Below are 17,514 nucleotides of genomic sequence, written 5' to 3'. Positions count from 1 at the left end.
CGTCGCGCATGCGCCCGAGCCTCTGCCGCTGCGCGTGTTCTAGCCCTGCGCTAGAACCCCACCCCCTCCGGCGTGGCATCGCCTAGGCAACCACTAGCCAGCCACAGAGGCGGAGTGGGGTGGGTGCTGGAAAACAATGCCCAGCACTCCTCCTCCTCCTCAAAGAGTCAGCTGGTCTCTGTCAGTCACTCAGTCAAAGGTTTGCAAAAACTGTCACCTCCGTGTATTATTCTGTGCCGAGAACTGTGACCGGCTTGCTCTCCATCACGAATGCTCCCAACCACTCTCTGAGGTCGGTGTGCTTACCACCCCATTCTACAGATGAGGAAACTGAGGTGCACAGAGGTTGAATGACTTGCCCAAGGTCACAGAGCCCCACGTTTCCGTCTGAGTGACCCTAAAGCCCATACTCGACCCCCACACCGTGCAACGGTGTCCTGCTCGGGGCTGAGGACCTGGAAGGCGAGACCTGCTTCTGTCAAGAGAAACTGGGTGTAGGTTTGAGGAACTGCTGTCCAAGCCAGAATGGGTAGCCAGTTTCCACCCCACCCCCCACATTTGAATCCACACCCAGGATTGCTAAGCACTTCTATTTGATGCCCTTGAGCTTGGACATCCACGTGACTGCTCAGAAATCGCTGAGGAGGTCAGGTAAGGGTCAAAATCTCAGCGACCAGGCCGAGCTGGCCCACATTCTCCTCCGTGGAGAATGGGGCTGATTATAAAGTCAGATGGACCCATTGTGAAGGGAAACTGACCACACTCTTGGACCATGTAAGGGCTGAGCAAACAGGCTGGGCCGTCCTGTACTGATGACAATCTCCGGTTCTCCCGGGCCCTGGAGTGCTGCCCCTGCCGCCGCAGGCTTGGGGAAACCCTTTAGGACAAGGTGGCCCATCCCTGGACTCTGGGGCTTCCCAGGTCTCACAGGCACCACCACGGGGCCCGCAAGAGAAGAGGTGCCCTGTTCAGTCAGAGAAACAACGAGCGACAGAGAGAACAGCGCAGCAGAGAGGGGAGCAGAGGGGGCTGGACAAAAACTCCCCAGGGCATCCCAGGAGCACTAGCAACAACCCCACCCAGCCCCAGCAGCCTGGGCCTGCCTGGCCCTTCTCTAGACAGCCGAGCCTCTGAGCACACCTGCCGCCAGATGCTGCACAGGTGAAAATGCAAATCAGTGAGGATTAGATGGGACAGTGCTACTAATTATCAAGTTACATTGTGAAGTCGCCAGTGATTTCATCCACGAGGCTGGCTCCAAGCCTTGCCCTAGGTGGAAGGTGTCTGTCCCCTCCCTGTCCTGCCTACCCCTCACCCAGGCCCCAGCAGATGCAGGCAGATGGCCCCTCTCTTCTAAGCAGCCTGCTGCCTTGGCCCAGGGTTCTGACATGCCCAGCTGTTGAAACAGAGCTTGGGGAACAGGAGGTCGGGGGCATCTCGTCACTAGGAGCAGGGTACACAGCAGGAAGTGGCATGAGGCTAGGCCATTCTCCATCTTCTTGGGGTGCAGACAGACCTGAGAGGCCAGCAGGGCTCCCCTGGAGCCCCAGGGTGTGTTCCCAGCCCCTCTACTACCCCCAGGCCCACCGCCCACTCCCTCCCCGCCCCTCCATTCCCAGTGCTGCTCCTCAGAACAGCTTCCTCCCTGTTCTGTTGCCTCCAGAATTTTGTCCCCTCCCCACGCGCCATCACACGGCCCCAGGGAGTTCCCCAGTGGGCACGGAGCTCTGCTCCTCCCCGGCTTTCCAGGCCGGCAGAGCTGGGGCGGGGAGTGCCGAGCTGGTCGGAGGGCTCCCCGGGACAGGGTTCTGCAGTCCCAGCAGCGCCAGTCACACGAAAGACCCAGGCTTATTTCCAAAAATCTGTTTCATGAATGAAACCTTAAAAAGTAGAGGGTGAGCCCTGGCCGGTTTGGTTCAGTGGTTAGAGCGTCGGCCTGCGGTCCAGAGAGACCCGGGTTCAGTTTCCGCTGAGGGCACGTACCTCGGTTGCAGTTTGTCCCCGGCCCTGGTTGGGTCGTGTGGGTGGCAGCCACTCGATGTGTCCCTTTCACGTCGATGTTTCTCTCTCTCTCTCTCTCTATCCCTCCCACTCTATCTGAACAAAAAAATGGAAAAATGTCCTCGGGTGAGGATAAAAATAAACGTAGAGGGTGAGCATGAAAGTGCACAAGGATTTTGTTTTCAAGAATCGTCGGTGGTAGTAAAATGGGGGGTGGAGGGGCGGATGATGTCAGGCAATAAGGAAAGGGTTCAATGAATTGTAATATATCCCAACTGTGGAAAATAAGAAGAGTGGATTAGATTTATATCCAGTGACATGATGCCGTATCTACAATGTGAACTAGACAAGGGGGCAAGTTATATAGACAGACAGATACATAGAGTCACGCACACACACTCAGACACCATCGATGTCCGCTTTGCTACATTTATATAGGCTGCTCTGCGTCTGCATAATTAGGAGTGCCCAAGGACACACAAGAGGTTGTGGACCCCAGTTATGTTTGTGAATCCCGGTTCTGTCGATGCAAACAGAACCAGAACGAGGAAGATGAGGCTCGCCTTTGCTTTGGCTCACTGGCGATGGTGAACGCCCACTGCTTCTGAAAGTCCCAAGGAGGATGGAAGAGAAGACACGGAGGGCCGCTCACCTGCCGGCTGCCCTGAAGAAGCCAGAAGCCAGCTTTCGAAAGTCTCCTGATTTTTTTAAATGTGGGCAACTTATTCAGATGTGTGATAAACTGTCTTCCGGCCAACACTGTGGGTCTGAAAGAACAGGATTCTGCAAGATGAACCTGACTTTGGGCCAGAGCTTTGGACACCTGTTGGGGTCACCGGGTACTGAGAGGTGTCTTCCCACTAGAGTCTGAGGCAGGACCACCAGCCAGCACGCAGCGGCGGGGCGAAGAGGCAGGAACGGAGGGAGGCCAAGCGGGAAGGTGAAAGGAAGACAGGACAGATCGCGCAATGCGTGTGATCACTTCTGAAGAGCACAAAGGAAAACACTTTCTGCCTTATTTGCAACGTCCGGGCATCTCAACCTTGCTGACAGAGTCCAGTGATGGTCTGCGAACATCCTGACCGTGTCTTCCGGGGAAAGGACCACGTGCATATCAGACTGAAGATGAGCTGGGTAAACCCAGATTAGTGGCTTAAACAGAACTCAGCTTGCAGAGTTTTTCCCCTCTTCTGCGATGGCTACTCAGCTAGCAGGGAGCCAGGTCTGGGGTAAACAAGCCGGCGTTTTGACTAAATTCTCCCACTCACTGTTTACTAATAATAATAACAACCCACCCATCCAACGTGGTGCATCCTCCATCTATTATAGCACATTCTTGCGAACCTGGAAGTCTGGAATGATCACTATGCCCCAGCTTTACCGATAAGGAGTCCAAGGTCCAGAGAGGGGAAGTAACTTTGCTCAGAGGACCAGCCAGGAGGCGGTGGCGCAGGCTTCCGACCCGAATCCGGGCTGCTGGGAGCGCACTGTTCTCCCGGGTAAATCAGTGCTCACCGAATCCCAGCATCCGCCCACACGATTGTTCCCTCGTGGAAGAACAATCCTGCCGATTGTGGGCCTTATCCAAGTAACATCAGCGGTATTAATAACTAATGTTTAACTTCAAAGAGACTCTCTCTCGTTTTAAAACAAACGCTCCCGTCAGAGTATTATTTGTCGAGCATAGACGGGTGAACCCGGAGAGGAAGCGGAGGGAGGCAGGATCCGTCGGGCTGTGGTCTGCGGGCTCCATGCGGCTGCCTCCGAAGCCTGCCGGGTGCTTTGTCCCTGGGACTTTAGCCATCATTGTCCAGGCGTTAAAGTTGTACCAAGACAGACTCCTGAGTATAATGGGAGGATTAACCGATCGCTGAGAATGGAATGGCTTTCTGGTCACGTGCCTCGCTGTTACCTCGTGCCCAGTCCAGGACTCCACCGTGGCTTCTCAGAGCAGGCGTGTGCTGCCACCTGGGCAACTTCCCTGCTGCCCAAAGGCCCCAGGATTCTCAGCAAGCACAATGTCCCTAAGCCTCTTTGCAGTGGTCCACCCGGACGTGTTAGCTCTAATTGCCCCATTAACAATTATCCACAAGGCTGCCTCCCAGGCCTTGCATCTGCTGAGTCAGACTTTCCTCTGTGACCCAGCACCAGGGGACAGGCGGGGACTAATGACCCATCACATTTTATAGCCACAATCTCAGTTAATCCCATTTTCAGGTGGGGAGAAGCGGGATCCCTGGCCCCAGGATGCACACCTGGTATAGGATCAGACTGGGGTTCTGATCCCCCACCCCATCTCCTGCGATCTTCCCACGCTCTGCCTTCCGGGACACCTCGGTCGGCCTGGTGTGGACAGGATCAGGAACAGACTGGATTTGTCACTCACTCCTTTGTCAGGGAACCACAGAACCAGGAGAGACATGAAATGCGAGGACCCCCACCCCCAATCTTGCCAGTGAGGGAAAGAAGGGACCCCGAGAGGGGAAGGGCCCACTTAGAATCACCCAGCAAGCGAGTGACATGTGGGATCAGACACTTGCTTCTCAGCTGCGGCCCAGGTCCTTTCTCTTCACTCCCCCCAAAGACCCCAAAGCCATAATTCGGTGGGCTACAAAGTCGACCAGTACTGTCATCGTGAGGAAGGAAGGCCTCACTTGTGGGTCTAGTCGAATTCGTCCTCCTGTTCCAGGTGACTCCTATTTTCTAGGGTTGGAGGGTGGGTAGAGGCTTCGAGGAGAACATACACAATTTAAAAGAGGAACAGTAGCCCAGCCGGTACGGCTCAGAGGTCACCGGTTCGATTCCCGGTCAGACCACATGCCCAGGTTCTGGGCCAAATCCCCAGGGGGCGGCATGCAGGAGGCGGCCAGTCAATGTTCTCTCTCATTGATGTTTCTGTTTCTCCTTCCTCCTTCCTCTTCCTCAACATCAATAAAGAAAAGAAAAAAAGAGAAACAATATTTCTCTAGATTTTCCATGTCTGAGAATCAGATTCCCCTTCAGTAACATGAGGGTGACAGTGGTCCCTACCAAGCAGAGGTGTCACCAGGACTGAATGAGTCAGCATCTGCCATGGACTGAGGACAAGGGCAGACAAGTGCTCAACAGCATCAATGACTATTACGAAGGAGAGGAGAACCTCAAACAATCTGTTTATATTTTCTAAATACATTTAGGTCATTTTTTTTTCTATTGCGTGAACACAGAAATCTCAGAAATGCAGCAAAACCAAGATATCACATAAGTGCTGAGGCGAGAGGGTGAAGAGAACAGCTTCTCTGAGCTCCTCCGGTGGGCTGGAGCCAGACAGGAGAAAGCCCTGTGGAGATGTGGGGAGACCAGGCAAACCAGCTGGGGTCAAATGCTAACTGGGTCACTTAGTTGCTGCATGACCTGGGGCAGATGACAACGTCCCCGACTCTATCTCTATCTGTGAAATGAGTCATTATTTATGGGGGAGTGTGACGTTTAATCGAAAGTCCAGTGAGGTAAGAGTTTGGGGCAAAATGAGTGCTGTTTTTCCTTGTGGACAATTTTAAAATGTGTCCCCTCCCCTCAGGAATCCAGCATGGCCCTGGCTGGTTTGACTCAGCAGTTAGAGCGTCAGCCTGCGGTCCAGAGAGACCGGGGTTTGGTTCCTGCTAAGGGCACGTGCCTCGGTTGCAGTTTGTCCCCGGCCCTGGTTGGGTCATGCGGGTGGCAACCACTCGATGTGTCCCTTTCACGTCGATGTTTCTCTCTCTCTCTCTCCCTCCTGCTCTGTCTGAACAAAAAATGGAAAAATGTCCTTGGGTGAGGATAAAAGGAAAAAAAGAAAGAAAAAAAAAAAGAATCCAGCATGATTGTTAAGACCCAGAGACCACCCCCTCCCAAGTCAAGGTTCATTCCAAGTCCCTGGGGAAGGTGACCTTCGGAGCCCCGTGGGCGGCCCCATAGTCTCCACACTGCCCCCATTCGGGGTGTATTCCTTTACTCAGCCAATATTTACTGAGCCCTCACTGTGCCGGGCCCTTATGGGCACCAGACACGGTTCTGTGGGCACATGACAAATCTCAGGGACCCCCGAAATCAGCCCTCCCTGGGTCCAGGCCCTGGAAGGCCAGGTCTCTGTATCAGAGGGTCGCCCAGGCTGGGCAGAACCACCTCGCTCACCCCGGCTGACTCCCTTTGTGACATCGGGCCCTGCCTTTCGGAGCAGAAGGCACCTCTTCGGTGAAACGGGGTGATGGCCAAGAAGGGGCAGAGGAAGGGAGTGGGAGAGAACAGGAATCTCCACCCCCAGCGAGATCCAGCCCGAGAGCCCCAGGGTGCATGTCACCGCGGGGAGGGGTCTTCATGCCCGTGGGGACCCCAGGCTCCCTCCCAAGGCTGGCAGGCGCCTGGCCCCAGCTCCAGGGCCCCAACCTCTCCCCCAGAAACGACTAACAAAATTCAGAATAATTGCTTCTAATTGTCTTCATCCTCCAGGTAAAGTGAACCTGGCTCATTCCTCACCAGGCAGCGGGGGGTGGGGCAGTTGGAAGAGATTCTGTTTTCCTTAATTAAAAAATATAATCATGTCTATTAAGTAGCTCCCCAAAAGTCCTTTCTTCCTCCTCCCTCATGCCCAGTGGGCTGTGTTTTGAAGAGGAAACAATTTGGAGGCCACTGAATGAGAGAGATTTCAGATTCCTGTCCCAGGGCCCGATCCCTGGGGGCCCTCGCTGGCCGCCGAGCCCATCCCAGACTGGACAGTCCCATCTGTCAAGTGGGAGAACAGGGAAGCAGGAGAGCCTCCGCCGCCGTGAGCGGTTCCAGATGCCTTCCCTCCCACCTTTACAACTGCAGCCTCAGGCAAAATACATACATTTTAGAATCAGTCAAACCTTGATTGGAATTTCTGCTGGGTATTTACTAGTTGTGAGAAACTCTTAGCAAGTCCAAAGCTTCTCTTTTTCTCCTCCTCAAGGAGAAATCGGGGCCCCTGCAGCACAGGGCTGCTTGAGGAATAAGTGGGAGCTGGCCCTGATTCCCACCTCCTGTCAGCCGAGCTCAGTGTGGCGGTTTTCCTGGTTCTACAGGTGGGCAACCTGAGGAGGGGTGGGGGGAGGGGCGTGGGGCAGAGACCTGTGATGGGCAGGGCAAGATCTCCTAGGTGCTGCCCTGCTTCAGCAGGACTGCAGCCACCCAGCTAGACAAATCAGAGCCTGGGCCCTGCTCCAGGGAACTTGCCTCCAGTGCGGGCAGGGCTGTGGAGGTGCCAGCTAGCTGTGCGGGGGGGGCTGGGAGACAGCAGATACTTCGTGCTGTTTGTCTACCTCTAAACCATGTTTTCTTCCTGAGTCCCCACCCCTCACTGCACAGAGCTGCCAATCTGCTCCTTCTCACGAGGTAGGTAGTTATTCCCACTTCACAGAATTTAAAAAAAAAAAAAAAAAAGGCTTAGAGAAGTTACAGTCTGTTGCCACAAATCACAGAACATTGGGTCACTGGGCCCCAGACATGCATGATGCCAGGCAGATCTACTGAAAAGAGAGGTAAAAGTAATATCAATAATGATTTAAGAAATGATAATACTATGCAACATTTACTGACTGCTAGACACCCCAACATTCCCGATAAGGAAACCGGGGTGCAGATGGGTGGAGTGACTTGTCTGGAATCCTGTCTCAAGCCTGCAGAACTGTGACAGCCACTTCTGAGGGTGGGCACCCGCTGCAGCCACATGGCACAACTGGGCATGCGTGTGCCCATTTCCTGGAAAGGGTTAGTTACTGCCAGCCCCAGTGCTGGATGGTAGCAAAGGGAAAGAAGCGGGCTGGATTTGAATACAGAGCTACAGAAGGAGCATCGCTAGGCACTCTCCCTCCCGCGGCCCTGCAGGGCCAGAACTAGGGAAGCCTCCCAGACCGGTCCCTGTCGTCCCTCTTCTCGCCAAGCTTCAGGCTGGCAGCAAGGCACTGTGTTTGCGCCATCTCCTCTCCCCACTGCTCCAGGATGTCCTTGTCCAGGCTTCTCCCCGGGCACCACAGAAGCTCGCAGGCCAGCCTCTCTAGGGCCTGTGCCTAGATTAGTTCATCTGTAAAATGGGAGCCAATGAGAGCCCAGGCTTTGGGCAGCCCATGTAACTAACCTGTGCGCTTTGACAAAGGCCCTCTCCAGTCCTGGCTGCGGCCCGTCCTGACCTCTGTGGGCCAGCGGGGGCCCTAGAAAGTCAGTTTGATCGTCCAGAACTCCACGAGCAAGGGACTCTTCCCCCAAAGAACCCCAAGCAGTGACCCTGAATGCCCGTTGACTCCCCCTTCCTGCTGTGTAACTCGGAAAGCCATCTAATGCCTGGAACTAGGCCCGTGCCGCGAGGTCTGGTCTTCCCCAGTCCGCGTCCTCACTGCACAGGTAAGAAAAATGAGCTCAGAGAGGGGCAGCCTTTAGCCCGAGGTCACACAGCGAATGGATGGGTTTGGGGGCAGGGGTAGCGGTGTTGTGGAATTCCAGGCGGACCTTGGCGCCCGCTTGTCTGCCCGCTTCTGATACCCGGGTTCGAGAGGATAGGCCGCTAACGAGCGGCCCATTAGGAGGAATTGTCACTCCTCTGGGACCGAGGTTGTCCCATTAGGGCGAATTGTCATTCCTCCTGGAGCGAGGTTGTCCCGGCTCCGTGCAGGCTGAGTGCCGGGCCGAGAGCAATTAACGCGGCTCCGGCGCGGGCAGCCGCCTCTGCCCGGGGCAGCCGGAGCGGGGCGGGGCGGGGGCGGGGCGCCCGGCGCGGCTGGAGCCGGTCACCCGGCGCAGCCCCTTCCCCCGGAGCCCGCCTTTCATCTCCCCGCGCCTGGCGCCTGCCCGCAGCCCTGGCCCGTCTAGAGCCCCCTCCTCCGCCCCTCCCCCGCCTCCTCCTGGCCGCCGGGATCCAGCGCTCGGTCCTGGGGATCGCTAGCGCTGCGGACCGCGTGCCGTCCTCCAGGGCCGGCAGGGAGGGTTTCCGCCCGGGACTTGGGTGCGAGCGCGCCGCTGCTCCACGCGGGGCCGCAGCGTGTGCGCACTGCCCGGGGAGCGCGGGAACGTGGAAGGCTGCGGGGCGGCGCGCAGGGGCCGGGGCCGCGCCGGGCGATCCCGGGCTCCCCCACTGCTTACCTGCATGACCCGGGGCAGCAGACTGAACGCATCTTAGCCTCGGGCTTTTCATCTGTGAAATGGAGACAATAATCTCCGCCCAGATTGGCGTGTTAGAAGAACAAATGAAACCCTGCAGGACGGGTCCAGGCACCAAAGCGTCCTGAACAGTTGACGTTAGTAGTGACTGAGTTCCCACTGGAACCCCACTTTTCTGCCCACAAATATGTCACCGGGAACTAGCTTTATTGAATGCCCCCCTAAGCGCCAAAGCCAGCCCTCCGCTAAGGGGCTACACCTACTCCGTTAAGGGACCACACAGGCCAAATTCTCAGCCCCGGAGACTTTACAAAGAACCCACCGTGAACTCCGCCAAGGCTGGCGGTGCGCCTCATTTTGGATGTCGGCAGAGAGAAAGCAATGGATAAATTGTTAGTTTTTTGATACATAATATATTTTTTTATTAATTCCCCTGCACCTTCTAGTTACTTCATGTAGCCTATTGAATTTAATCACCATGAGAACCGTCTCAGGTAGGGGTTATTTTCTCTCACTTTAGGGATTAAAAAGCAGGTGGAGAAAAGCAAGGTAAGGTGCCCGAGGTCCGGGGCCAGGAGGCAGTGAATAAAATGTTCTGAAAACGCTGCCATCGCAGGAGCGAATGCACAGATGGGGACCTCCAGAAAGGGTTGGGGTCCCACCTTCTCAGCAGAAGTGAGTCCCTTTCTTGAATTGTCTCCACCCCAGCAGGGAGCTGGGGAGCAGAGGAGTTGTACAGGCTAGTTGCCCCTTGGGCATCAATCCTCCTCACAGCTAGAGCTTGGCACCCTGGCTTTGAGCACTGGGTGTTTGTTGTTTGTTTGTTTGTTTTGTTTTCATCTCTACCATTTTCCTATTTCTGGCTTCATAAATTTCTTTCTCTGTCTGGACATCAGGATCCTAGAGTAGTGAGAACCTGGCTTCTTTTCCTGAAAAGTTCATCAAAATAAAGGTTCTCTAGCAGCGTTGATTTTTATTCTAATTCCCCAGGAACGAGCCTGCGCGCCCCTAAATTGACAGCTATTAACAAGGAGTTTGCAGGAACAGTTATAAAATGGTGGCTGGGGACAGCCCAACTGACCGCTGAACTCTTTTGTACACTGTGGCACCTGAGGGCGAAACGAATTCCAACTCTGCTTCCAAAATATAGAGCCTGCACCTTGCTGGGTACCTCTAGAAGGCATGGGAAGTAATCTGGATTTACCTGTACTGCATTGGAGATGGATATCAAGCCAGTCATCATCAGGTATGACTCAAAAGTACAGTGCACACATCTCCAGATAGCTTTCATAGCTGTTGTTGTTGAACTTTCTCCGATTTTCTACTTTGTAGAAGAAGGAAAAAAAGTGCTTGTTTCTAGTGGTGGGCGAGGGACCCAGAGGGTTTAGAAGGCCATGGTTAGGACTTCTTTACTTTTTACCTTTTCTGGACCATTTCTAATCATACTGAATTAGGTGACCGGTGCAGACTGTTTTCATCCTCCAAGATTCAGATAATGCCTGTTTGGTTATCCTGACCCAGTATAGTTTCACTCCAGGCAGAGGTTTGGAGTGAAGGAAACGGGGCACCAGAGAGGTGCTCTGGCAAGTGGGTCTGGGGTCAAGTTTCTAAGACTCAAAGTGAGAGGGAGCCCCCAAGCCTTCCTCATTTCAGTGTGGACATGTCCCTTCCTTCCAAGGCTCTGGGAACTGTTGAGCAAGCACCGGCTGCATGCAAGGCCCCGAGCTGGGAGACTTCTATTTACCTCCTCACTCACAGCAAAATGGTTCCGATATAGGGAAAAGCAGCTGCAGCCTGGGAAGAGTCCTCTGAGTCCATGGGTCTTGGGCCAGCGGCCTGCAGAGGTCCCAGGCCTCTGTGCCCTTGAAGCTCGCTTTCCCCGTCCGGGGACTGAGACAGTCATCAATAAGGTTTGAGGTGTAATTACCAGGGTATAATTTGGAGCGGAGTAGAGATTTCTTTCTTTTTCTTTCTCTCTTTCTTTCTTTTTAAAACTAGGTGCAATGAATAAATGAATAAAATTGTGCTTCCCCAAAAGGTTCACAGGCCTGGGGTGTGCAAACTTAGAACCCTGTATTTCTGAGATTTGCAAGAGGGAGGGAGGCATTAGATAGGATCGTGCCTTTTCTTCCCTTCTCCTTCCCCTCGAGGGCAAACCCTGGCACCCATACACACATAACAAACATAGGCTCAGACAAACCCACAATGCATGCCGGCTGGCGAAAAAGGTCGGCTAGGATTCCGCCAGAAAGGAGGTTCGGGGAAAAGAGAACACGCAGGCTCCAAGTTTCTCAGGACACTGGTTTTCTTTTCGCCTGGAAGACATGGGGACCCCTGGTTTAATTTGTCCAGTCGGAACTGTTAGGGAGAGGGCAACCCCTGACCCCTTCTCGGGCTGGACACGGCCTCTCCTCTTCCAGGGGACTTAGGGTAATAGCGGACGCCCTTGAGCCCTTCTTCCTAAGAGCGAAATGCTGGTCTAAGTGCCCTGCGTGTGTTATTCCCTTTAGCAAGGGAGGCTGGCTCGGTTCAGTGCTGACTCCCCTAGTTGGAAAGTCAGCCCAGCTTCGGCGCACAGTAGGCGCTTCCTACATGCTTTTGCAATGTCGGCTGCAGACTTAAAACGCATTCTGGCGGCGGGGAGGGATGATACTGACGCGGGGTACCTTTTCAAAAGAGGGGTCAAAACAGAGAAGAAATGGGACTCGGAGAACTTCCTCTTTAAATAATCGGCCTTAATTACGCCTTGGACTTTTCAGTTTTGGCGTGATTATAACCCTTGAGGGATCGCCTAATAACAACTCTGCTGACTGCTCCTGTAATTAACTCCTAATTTATTTCAAACAGGGGGGAGGGGGGGAAGGCCCCAGCCTCAGCCGGAAGAGCCAATGGTAGGCGAGCGTTCGTGACGTCAGCGTCAGGGTCGGCACGGATTGGCTGATCCGAGTCTCCCACTTCCCCTCCAAGGAAAGGCTCGGCTGCCGGCGCGCCCCTCCCGTCTCCCCCCCAAAAAGTTTGAGTCGCCGCTGCCGGGCTGCCAGCCGAGTCGCGCACCGGGAGCTACGTGGGGCAGAGAAGTCATGGCTTCTCCGTCCAAAGGCAATGACCTGTTTTCGTCTGATGAGGAGGGCCCGGCGATGGTGGCCGGGCCGGGCCCCGGGCCCGGGAGCGCCGAGGGGGCTGCGGAGGAGCGCCGCGTCAAGGTCTCCAGCCTGCCCTTCAGCGTGGAGGCGCTCATGTCGGACAAGAAGCCGCCCAAGGAGGCGTCCCCACGGCCAGCCGAGAGCGCCTCCGCCGGAGCCCCCCTGCGGCCGCTGCTGCTGCCGGGACACGGCGCCCGGGAAGCGCAAAGCCCCGGGTCGCTGGTCAAGCCCTTCGAGACCGCCTCGGTCAAGTCGGAAAACTCGGAAGACGGAGCGGCGTGGATGCAGGAGCCCGGCAGATACTCGCCGCCGCCGAGTGAGTGCGCGCGCGGGCGGGGACGAGGGGGACTGGAGGGAGCCGGGCTGGATTCCAGGCCCGGGGTGCGGAGACCCCTCTGCACTGTGCTCCCCGGAGAGCAGGCACAGCTGTTTGGGGCCCCTTGTTACCCCAGAGTTCCGCGCGCCGGCTGCATCCAGGACACCCCGTGGGCACAGCGCGTGATCCGGGTCCCCTCGCCGTGCAAAGTGTCGCACACAGTTGCGGACTCGCTGGCCTGTGGAGGGCACGGACCCTCGCTGGGTTTGCGGGGTCACTCGCTTACCGGTTTCTCTAGCCCCCAGCCCTGCACTTCGGCCACTTGGCCTTTTTTTCCCCCCACTGCCCACCGGGGTCTCTTGCCTGGGGAGTGAAGTTGGGTGTAAAGTTCACAGCCCTGCGAGGTGTGCCCTCCTGGAGTTTAAAGATGAGCTAACTGAAATCTAACCCGATATTGGCTGGAAATCATTATCTTCCACGGGTCCTGCGGGCGTCGAAGCAGGATCCCGCGAAGGGAAGGTGGCAGAGACCGATGCGGGGTGGAAAGACCGTCCCCGCAGCCAGCACCTCACTGGTGAGGTCCTGAGCTTCGCTGGGAGCGGGCTGGGGCTTGAAACGCAGAGAGCGCCGCTTGGCTCAGAGTAATAATTAACAGCATTCCAGCCGCGCGTGAGAGTTCACAGTGATGCTCATTAGTTCCCCAGATCCCAGTCATTACTGGGACCCCGAAGTGCAGGCAGAGGCGAGGGACCTATGGTGATCCCCTTCCGCAGACACCCAGACTGGATTTTAAGGGGACTGACTTGCCGGTCACCAACAATGGCTGAATTGGGCTGGGGCCCCGGTGACCTAGCCCTGCAGCTCTGTAGCTGCCCCCAGCCTCCTTGGACCCTTCTCCCCAGAGAGACCCAGCAGAGGTCTGCACATCTGCACCCCGCTTCCTGCCGATGAGGCAGGACGGAGAGTCAGGCCCGGGAGAGCTAATGTCTCCTCCAACTTTAGCATCCATTTTGGGGCTCTGGATCCTTTGTCATTTGGAGAAGTCATTCCCCGGAGCTCCTTTTACTTCTGTGTCCTGGTCTTTAAGAGTTCTCCACCCGCACTGTTCCTCTAGGAAAGGTGGGCGAGAGGGGGCTTGTGGAGGGACTTTTCCCAGAGCGAGGAGAACCACCTCTTCCCCATTTCCATCGTCAGCCCACAGCATTTGGGAATAAAACAAGGCCATATACCCAGGCGCCGGTGGCTGTCCCCTCTGGCATCTCCACCCTGATCAAAACTCTAAAAGATTCAAAGGGTGTGGAGATTAAGGACTCAAAGAATTTAAACACAAGTTTGCTCAGTGCTTTACAGCACTTTAAACCGTATTATCTTATCTGATCTGTGGCGGCCGCTGGCCTCCTAGTAACAGGAGGACGTTTCAGCAGATTTCAGAGGAATCTCACACACCGAGTTTGGGCTTGACCAAAAGAAATTGGCAAACGTTGAGCGACAGGGCTCTGGACACTCTAAAATCTCTTAACTCCGAACCTCACAACGTGATCAGTACTATTTACCCATTTTATTGGTGGGGAAATAGAGGCTCAGGAACTTGAAAGGAGTTCGTATGTCGACAAATAATGAGTGCCCACGTATTCCGAGGCCCGGGTCAATGCCCTGCAGCACATTAAGGGTTCAGGCCTTCCAGGGGGTGGTGTCCAGAGGTCAGAAATCCCACTTCCTTAGGCCTCTGGGTTTGGGGATAGCAATTCCCCGTTGACTCTGTAAACATCCCCACCACAAAGTGTAATCCAGCTTCCCTACTGAATAAATCAGTCTTGGGCCCTGGATGTGACCTTCCCAGGAGAAAAACTGGAGATTCTGAGAAAGGATTTAATTTTAAAACAAATAGTGGGTTATCGGTGCCTGGGGCCTGGAGATGGCCCAGGGAACACTGAGGCAGGAGCCGACCTGGGAGCTCCTGGCTAGGGAGCCTGCGGCGGGAGGGAGCCACCCGCCTGGGCCTGGTTTTGTTATTCAGAGGAAGTAGGATAAATGCTGTTTTGCTTTGTATAATCGCATCCTTCCTCTGGCTGGTTTAAAATGGGGGGTGGGGGGAGGAGTGGTGGGCCTGGAGGAAGCCTCCTAACTTGATGGCTTTGATGCACGTGTGCGATCCCCGTCTTCTGGATTTCATAATTCCAACGCAGCCCCCGGGAGCGGCCAGAAGGACCAGGCGGGAGCCGGAGTTGCTCCCAGCCTCAGAACAGGAACAAGCAGACGCCGAGAGCTTGGTATCTGAGCCCACACAGCTTGGTCCTCCAGAGCCAGGCCAGGTTGGGAGGGCTGCGGATTTCCCAGGTCCTGGAGTCTCAGATGGTGTGGTTAGTTTATTTGTAAATTAAAGAGCAGGTGCCCTGGTTTACTTAGGGATTAGCATATGCAAAAGGTACCCTTCTGTGGTGGTTTCTTACCCACCCATCTCCCAGATTGCTGGTTTTCTGATTGATGGCAGAACCCACTGTCTCTTTCTTTTTAGTCACTTAGTGATGGTTAGTCCTATCACACGAGGACGGATACGTTTCTTGTTGGAGATGGAGGCTGGGTTGGGACTTGTGCTGTGTCACCCTCAAGTAAGAAGTGTAAACTCTTTCTTGGGCCACCAAAGTAACAAAACAAGAAATGTGACATTCTCCCCTTGAGTCCTTGTGGCTACATTTGGAAAATTAGCATAGCTCATAAAAGCCAAATACAGCAAATTAATTGTTTAGCAATCTGTCCTCCAGCTCCACACCCCTCCCCTTGAGGAAAAGAAGCCCCAAGTGAGCAGATGGCTATGGACCCACAAGGGCGCCCTGTCCTGTGACTTCCTATAATTGAATCCAGTTTAAATATGGAGTCTGGATGCTGTTGGCGTACCTTTATTTTGTTATTCCCTCTTTCTAAATCCTGGTCGCAAACTAATGATTTACACATTGGCTCTAAACCATAGATGGGTAGAGATGACTAAGATGTCATCACATGCTCTCAACTCAGAGGCAGCGTGATCCCCCTGACATTTACATTTATGGGCGAGCTAATTTTTCTCTCCTTCTTAGTAAAGTTTATATTACAGAAGCACCCGGCCAAAAAAGCTGATCCCACATCTGTAAAATGATGTTCAGGTTTTATAATCTGTAGTCTGGATGGAATGACAGCTGTGGTGGTTTACTGTGTGGGGCCTCTCCATCCCAAGATGCTGTTCATTCACCACAGGCCTTGTTTGCGCGATTATCCTTCATGGATGCACCACTGGTGCAGGCCAACTGGTCCTGATGCAGAGAGGGGACCCACCCCTGTTTTTTATAAGACCCTTTTCATTTTCTTTCTCATGTGTGATTATGTCAGCATCCGAGGGAAGTAAGGATTATTCCAAACCCCCCATTTTACTGATTACTTTTTTCTTTTTAGAGAGAGAAACATCGATTTGTCGTTCCACTTATTTATGCATTCATTGATTGATCTTGTATGTGCCCTGACCAGGGATTGAACCTGCAACCTTGGCTTTTTGGACAACACAGTAACCAGCTGAGCTACCCGGCCAGGGCCTCAGGCCCCCCCATTTTAAAGACCAGAGAAATTAAGCCCAGAAGCGATGGGGTTTTGCTCTCAGAGACCACTCAGCTCCCTTGACTTACCCAGCATCTGTTCCTAGGTGTTCTATTTCCATTACTTTAAGGCTGTTGGTTTCCCATATAGAAAGTTCTATTACACCATGAAATCCCCAAGCATTTTGTTAAAAGCCTCAATTTTTTTTTTAAATAAAGCAATTTATCCATTTAAATATGGTCCTTCTCCATCCTACTGCTCACCCCCCAGAACCCCACACCTGGTTTTGACAGAGGTATTTCTGAACGATGAGGAGGGAGGCCCTGGCACGCACACACCTGGAGGCAAGGCCACTTGCGGTGCTAACTCCCTCCCTCTCTGCCCTGCAGGACACATGAGCCCCACCACCTGCACCCTGCGGAAGCACAAGACCAACCGGAAACCACGCACGCCCTTCACCACGTCCCAGCTCCTGGCTCTGGAGCGCAAGTTCCGGCAGAAACAGTACCTCTCCATCGCAGAGCGCGCCGAGTTCTCCAGCTCTCTGAACCTCACAGAGACCCAGGTCAAAATCTGGTTCCAGAACCGCAGGGCCAAGGCGAAAAGACTGCAGGAGGCAGAACTGGAAAAGCTGAAAATGGCTGCCAAACCTATGCTGCCCTCCGGCTTCAGCCTCCCTTTCCCCATCAACTCGCCCCTGCAAGCAGCATCCATATACGGAGCGTCCTACCCTTTCCATAGACCTGTGCTCCCCATCCCGCCCGTCGGACTCTATGCGACTCCAGTCGGATATGGCATGTACCATCTATCCTAAGGAAGACTGCTCAACAGACTCCAAGAGGGATGCTTGTTTCAGTGGGCTCCCCTCCCTCTCCAGGAAGCCACGCCAAGCCAGCAGCCCTGCTCTGCAGACCCGGCCTGCGCCATCCTAAGCAGCCAGGCTGACAGGGCCACAGACACTGTGCACATTGGTTCTTTAGGCTGGAGACACCAAGCCCCGTTTTCTTGGTGTTATCTTCCAGGCGCCCCTTCTCACAAAGATTGGCTCTGACGGTTTTATATATAAATATATATAGGAAAATAGGATACATTTTTATACAGCAGACATAAAAATTCAAATTACTTCGAAAGGCAAAATTTATATGCATATATACTTTTTTATATATATCACCTAAGAGAGACTGCTTACGTTCATTTGTTTTTATCTTAGAGGGGGAGACAAATTATTTTCTAAATGTGGTATTTTGGGGGGATGATTGGCTTTGGCTTCAGGAGAACAATGATTAGAATTGGACACGGTGCCTAGACAGTGGGTATGGAGAGGTTCCTGCCTGCCAGGGACACCCCCGTTTGCAGTCTTCG

At 54.1% G+C, this 17,514-nt stretch overlaps 1 protein-coding gene across 1 annotated transcript; it reads left to right on the top strand.

Annotated features, from left to right (window-relative positions):
• The first annotated feature begins 12,154 nt into the window (after positions 1-12,154).
• On the top strand, positions 12,155-17,255 carry MSX2 (msh homeobox 2). Its single transcript, XM_036241290.1, has 2 exons — positions 12,155-12,588; positions 16,542-17,255. Exons 1-2 carry the CDS (start codon positions 12,210-12,212, stop codon positions 16,964-16,966), a joined length of 804 nt encoding a protein of 267 aa, XP_036097183.1. The 5' UTR covers positions 12,155-12,209; the 3' UTR covers positions 16,967-17,255.
• The last annotated feature ends 259 nt before the right edge of the window (positions 17,256-17,514 follow it).

The sequence above is a fragment of the Molossus molossus genome, unplaced genomic scaffold (assembly GCF_014108415.1).
Source record: "Molossus molossus isolate mMolMol1 unplaced genomic scaffold, mMolMol1.p scaffold_m16_p_4, whole genome shotgun sequence".
Lineage (NCBI taxonomy): Eukaryota > Metazoa > Chordata > Mammalia > Chiroptera > Molossidae > Molossus > Molossus molossus.
Note: the sequence above shows the minus strand (reverse complement) of the source record. Positions and strands in the feature narration are given on the sequence as shown.

Bases quoted from the DNA above. Each gene is read 5' to 3' on its own strand.
- MSX2 (XM_036241290.1), top strand. From the start codon at position 12,210: ATGGCTTCTCCGTCCAAAGGCAATGACCTGTTTTCGTCTGATGAGGAG. The intron at 12,589-16,541 runs GTGAGTGCGCGC...TCTGCCCTGCAG, and splicing joins CAGATACTCGCCGCCGCCGA to GACACATGAGCCCCACCACC.